The sequence below is a fragment of the Mytilus trossulus genome, chromosome 11 (genome assembly GCF_036588685.1).
Source record: "Mytilus trossulus isolate FHL-02 chromosome 11, PNRI_Mtr1.1.1.hap1, whole genome shotgun sequence".
NCBI classification, from domain to species: domain Eukaryota; kingdom Metazoa; phylum Mollusca; class Bivalvia; order Mytilida; family Mytilidae; genus Mytilus; species Mytilus trossulus.
The window spans coordinates 37,050,934-37,057,296 of NC_086383.1; the positions used below are offsets into that span (position 1 = coordinate 37,050,934).

General features: G+C 33.1%; 1 protein-coding gene across 1 annotated transcript; it reads right to left on the bottom strand.

Annotated features, from left to right (window-relative positions):
* Positions 1-2,019: 2,019 nt before the first annotated feature.
* LOC134690011 (tetranectin-like) lies at positions 2,020-5,628 on the bottom strand. Its single transcript, XM_063549981.1, has 3 exons — positions 5,572-5,628; positions 4,577-4,688; positions 2,020-2,309 (listed from the first exon to the last, which is right to left on the bottom strand). Exons 1-3 carry the CDS (start codon positions 5,626-5,628, stop codon positions 2,020-2,022), a joined length of 459 nt encoding a protein of 152 aa, XP_063406051.1.
* Positions 5,629-6,363: the final 735 nt, after the last annotated feature.

Below are 6,363 nucleotides of genomic sequence, written 5' to 3' on the forward strand. Positions count from 1 at the left end.
ATGTTGCATGGCAAAAAGTGAGCACTGAATTGCCACCCCTGCAAATTAGTCAGAATTATTTGTCTAGTTGCACTGTGAAAACGTTTAAGTTTTGAGAATTTTGTGTCAATAAAACGTTCCTTGTATATGAGTGTTTTTTAATGAGCATATAGGTTGACGAAAGAACCAATAAGATTTAAACATAATGTGTTGCTGTTTTACAACGTGGTTTGATGGCAACAAAGTAACAAGTTTTGTATTTTAGCCGTATTTTTGTTTTCTTTGTGTTTACCAATCATTTCTTACTGGTCACATTTATATCGGTTTTAGATGAAAAAAAGCAACAGCAGATCTTTACCTTAAATTAAATGGTATCAACCGATTCGGAAGTAAGTAGCAATAAAAACTCTCAGGAAACCGTAAAACTCCAGATAGAACAAGGCATGGTGTGTTGATAGGAAGTATGTCTCCGACAATGCAAATATCAGCGTCGTTTAAATCGACACTCAATTGGGCATAGGACACTTTTCAGTTAGTATTTGTTGAATTGATTTGGTATTTAAAGATATCAGACCCTAAAATATATTGGTGGTCAGTAGACAAACAAATATACGACATAAACTTTGCTAATTATTTTATTGAATCTTATCAGAATGTCACATTCCACGGCCTTACTCTGAAATTGATAATTGCTACTGTTATCTACAAAAGATTAAACATAAGCTTATATTATACTCCGTGACTGAATTAAAGTATATAACAGTGCGTAAGCCTTATTTTAGTACTGGTATTGTCATCTGATTAAGTCATGTCGATTATAAGATACACAGTTTGCTTTGCTTTCCAATTTTTTTCTGTTAATTATTCGGAAAACAAAAGGTCCTGGTATGCAACAGCATTGTCATATATAAGGTATAGATAAAGTTGAATTATTTGATTCGCTGTTTTACCTCATGTTCGCTAACAAACTGAAACTGTACCTATACACCCTATTTTAAGTCCAGATTTTCAGTATTGGTATTGTCATCTTAGAAAATCTTACTAATTAAATTACTACAGTAGGGAACATATTGACAATGATTTAATTTAGAAGTGTTCATCCTATGATTACGACACGTGTATATATAGCAAACTATCTTAAATACACCGTTTAGTGGTGCGCCTGTCAGATGTGGAACAGATAAAGTAATAAGTTACAGGTGAAAATATCATTGGTATCGGTATCGGATTCGACCCGTTATTTTTTAATTATTACCTATATTAACTATTTGGAAAACAAAAGGGTCTAGTGTGTTGTAATTTTTAATCTAAACCATTGTCCTGTATTAGCTATGTTTAAAGTCGAATTCTTTGATTTGTCGTTTTTACCCAATGACGGCTGACAAATTTGACCTCGTTTTTCTAGTATTATATATGTGCATACTTATATCTTAAAATATATATTTACGTAATGAGTGAATACGTAAATATCAAATCAATATAATATTGATTGACATGCAATTATGTTTTCACTTATTTATGTAATAGTGAAAGAGAAAGCCCAAACAGATACTTGCCATTTGGGCATGGAGATAACAATAAGTACGGGATACAATATTATAAAAAAAATCATGATCATGCTATCAATTTGTTGTCTGACAAATTTAAGTTCGATATTTGTTCTTATTCTAAGGTGTTGACAATCCAACATATGTAGACCTTCTATCACGCAAGTGTTTGCTTTATCATGATCATTATTAACTATTTCTTTGAATTTACGTTCGTTGTTTGTTGTTTCCTATATAAGATTTCACAGCTACGTTTATTAAGGTATCCTGATTTCAGAGAGGCAGTGAAGTCAAAATTTTTGTTAAAAGTCTATTTCTTTCCACAAACATTTCAATGTAAATAGTTTGTATTAATTATTTGCTCACTAATCAACGAAAAATAAGTTGTGGTCAAAATGAAATATTACTATTATGTTTAGGAATATGTGTTAGTACTTACACATTTAGTATGTGCTTTGAAACAAATGACGGAACACTTTTATTTTTTTCTCTATTAAATGGATGTAAGAAATGTCATTTGTTGTATAGGATTATGTACAAAAACTGACCAAATTTCACAAAATGCTTGGCATGTAGAAACCGGGCATTTCTCATCAAACCATTGGAATGATGCAGACGGAGATAATGAAGCACAGTCTACATCAGTTGTACCTCCTCCTAAGTCAACATTATCTGGTTGCCTGGGTGTTCCTTGAAACCAATCAGTGTATGTTACTGGATGTCCCGAAATCCACTCAAATGTGCCTTCAGTCTTAATGTCTGTTAAACCTAGCCACCAATGATCTAAAAATATGATAACCGTCAGTCGACATTGATTCACTTCCTTAGTGATGATACGAATCGAAAGAACATCAATATCACACAAAACATACTTTATGTAAATGGACAAGATAATTCTTATGAAAAAAGATGATGTATACATTATGACAGTCACTCGTAAATTGGTTCAAAGCAATGAGTCACGTTTTTGAATCGACAACCTTAAATGGTTCATCAGTCTCCATGTCATCCAAACATTCGTTATAGGTTAGAACTTTAACATCTCACACTAATATGCTACATTATTAGTAATAATATCGGTGTATCACAATCTACAAATTGATACGATTCTGACAGCAACATTGCATGCACACACTTTGTATACATAGAAATCGACTTATCCATTCATAATAAGATAGTGATGGTAGTGCATCACAGGGTAATGTTATGCGTCTAGCGAATGGGACTGTCCTATGGATGGCTTGTGCCGCTGGCTAGCAAAACCTTTTTGCGAAAAGAAAGCCGAGTGAAAGCCGAGTGAGTAAGGATTATAAAAAAATTACCTCGTCTCCTAACATCAGAATACCAGCACAATTCTGCGCATATGAATGGGACCAGTGAAAGCCAACAGAAAGCTAGTCACATGAAAAGTATCCTGAATGCGAGAACCAAACTTAAATCGGGCCGTTCGATTGTCCGTACCATGTTTGAGACGGGAAGAAAGGCCAAGTGTTAAGAGAAATTGAGGAAAACAATATGCAAATTCTAAGTATAAGTAAATGTAGTTGGACGGGGTTTGGAAACAACTTGACAAATACAGGTGATACAATCATAAACTCTGGTAGAAAAGACGACAAACACCAGGCAGGAGTTGAAATCATCCTCAACAAATCAGCTTCTAAATCACTCGTTACGTATAAAAAGTTATTAAAGGTACCAGACTGAGACTCTATGGAGATGGCTTGGCCATGTTCTTAGAACACCAGTGGAGGACTTGACCAGAGGCACCCTGTGATGGACACCTGGGGAAAAAAGAAAGAAAGGACGCCCTAAAAAACTTGGAGATGAACGGTTGAAGCTGAAATTAAAGAAGCATATGGAATCAGCAGGGGTGAAATAAAAAAAAAGTAAGCACAAATCAGGGATGCGTGGAAAGATCTAATCCTTGATCTATGTGCCTCCAGGTATTATAAAAACTAGGTAGGTAACTTGAAAAATACTTCTGATATATCAAGATAAATAATGCATATTATAGAGTAAGGCATCTAATTCACGACACGCACTGTAAGATAAAATGACAAAATGACACATAAATAAACAATTATATATTACCGTACGGCATTCAACAATAAGCCAATACCACATAGTCAGAAATTTCAATGTTAATTAATTGAATAGAGAGAACTAGCGGCCATATTTATATACAACATACTAACGCATATGTTGCAATAATACAACATTCATTGAACATTATTCTTAGCGCTGTAAGCAAGCTAAATCCAGACCAAACTCCAGCTGTTGCATTTGACCAACCCCTTTTCACAGTAGCAACACTAATACAATGTAACTGGCCTCATATGTATAGTAACGAAAACATAATGTGCGGTGGCCTACACACAATAATGGATGCGTTCGACGCTCTCGATAGATAGTTAGCTTGAAGATAGTGAATTTATCAAGAACTTGACATGAGTTTTAAACCAAAATGATTCATGTAATTTTCACGTGAGATTTTCATAATTTAACATCAGATTCACATGATACTAACATGAACTGATTTCACGTGAGTTTCATGTATTAGTTCGTTAATGTTGTGTGTTTTTGAGTGAATTGTGCATACTGGTATCATCAATCTTTCTAAGTGAATACAAATATTTTACATTTTTGTTATGACTTGAAAATAGAAACTCGTGTCTTATGTTTTCATTTCAAAGTAAACAAAACAATAATCATTTGAATCAAACAGCTTGATTTTACAAACTTAAACTATGGAAACACTATTAGAAGTAAATATCGAAACAACAGAAACACTGAAGTTCAACAAAAAAATCAAAATGTCAATGCAACACACACAGACACGAATTCTTAGATTATAACTGCCATTTAATGCTGGGTTGAACCTGCTTTTGCGGGTTAAACCGTTATGATGCGTAAATGCAAAAAATCGCCAATATATAATTAACACTTGTGTTCTTAACCTTACAAATATTTTAAATTCTCAAAAAAAAAATCAATGAAAAGTGATTATATAAAACGGAATTTTTGATATCGTACCACTCTAAAATACTTACCAGGAGCAGCTTGTTCTGTTGTTTGTATCAATGTAGCTACATATTTTAAAAAGTCATTTTCCTCCTTAGTTTCAATTGTGGCCAGACTTCCGTGTTGACTTTCACAATAAGCCTAAAATAGACAATTCTCAGCTCAGCACACAGTTCTTTACAGTTGTTTACATATATTTATGTAGTTCTTCGTCAATTTATCCCTTTTAAACCCAATGTATAAACAAATAATCAATATATGGTTCGATTGATCTCCGTTTTGATTGTTAAAATCTGATAATAATGTCGAATTTTCCTCTTTCCTATGACATATTTTTATTGTGACGGCATACAAAAAGACGAACATGCCTGGTGACGTCACTTAGAAAAAACATATTTTATTTGCAGATCATTTCGGAAAAAAAAGGAATACGTTTGCTTGCACATTGTTAGAAAATCTTAGAACGGGTCATTTTAAGGAAAACGTGGTGGGTTGAACATATCAATTAAATAGAGAACAGCTGTTAAATTTCTGACTTGGTACTTACATTTTCTTATGTAGAAAATGGCGGATTTGACCTAGTAGTATAGCTAGCCAAATATTACACTTGTATGACAGTTGCATCTTATTCCATTACATTGTCAAAATTTCAAAATTAGGGGCAGAACAGTTACCATTGTATTAACACCTTAGTCACTAAAAAACCCATCACACATTACAAAGAAGAACAAACAGATATAGAAAGATGTGGTATGAGTGCCAATAAGACATCTCTCCATCAAAGTAACAATTCATAAAAAATAAACCATTATAGTTCAAGGTATGGCCTTCATGGCAGAGCCTTGACTCATATATAACAGCAATCTATAAAGAGCCACAAAAAATACTAGTTTAAAACGGGTAAATTAACGCTCTAATCTATATAAAAGCGAGAAACCAGAAACACGTATGAACTATATGAATAGACAACAACTGTACATCAGATTCCTGACTTAGTTCACAAGATAAAAGGTTTAAATCCTACCTGGAAATTTAGTCTGACTGTATTGAAAGGACACACAATCTCTAACAATATAAGCATGCTGTCCAATAACAACCATAATGATTGCAGTTATGTAGCATAAAAACAAAAAATACCTTTGCTCCCTCCCAGGTAAATTTTCCACAGTGAAATTTGTATGTTGATTCACCAAAGTTAACGACAGTCTCTGGACATGCTATAAAATCAAAATGTCAAAGATTATTAATTTTATTTTGGCTTGAGCATATTGAATTCGGTCTAATTTACTAGTTTTAAAAATATATGTATGTTTTTGTATATGACGCCATGAAATGTAAAAAGATATAAAAACCTCAAATATTTAAGCAGTGCATGTCAAATATTTTACAGACTCGCATGCTGATGATTGATTTGTTCAATGAAGATATTAATATAGTTAAGAACATGTTCGACATGCAAATAACTAATAAATTTAATACAACAACTGTTGTTTGCGTTTGTGAACAAGGTACTTTTAAAGATAGTTAGGTGATAGCACACTATAGTTTGATATGTGAAGGTTCATAGTTTCACAATACATTAAATGTAATGCCGTCGCGTACAGTGTTGTCGTTATGTTTGGTAACGGTAATTTTACGTTTTTTTTTACGCATTATATTATATACTTTTTTTTTCCATTTAGTGCAGCTGCATAATACAGCATGGTTTATATGTGCGGTTTGCAACGTATAGAACCGAAATGCAGAGTCAGTGCATTTGTCTTTAAAGATGGACGAAATATACCAGAGGGACAGTCAGACAAATAAATCAAAAATA

What these genes read in the sequence shown, in the direction of transcription:
- LOC134690011 (XM_063549981.1), bottom strand. Translation starts at nt 5,628, where the DNA reads ATGCTTATATTGTTAGAGATTGTGTGTCCTTTCAATACAGTCAGACTA. An exon ending in CAGTCAGACTAAATTTCCAG is followed by an intron (nt 4,689 to 5,571) that starts GTAGGATTTAAA and finishes TGTCTATTTTAG; the next exon opens with GCTTATTGTGAAAGTCAACA. An exon ending in AACAGAACAAGCTGCTCCTG is followed by an intron (nt 2,310 to 4,576) that starts GTAAGTATTTTA and finishes TCATATTTTTAG; the next exon opens with ATCATTGGTGGCTAGGTTTA.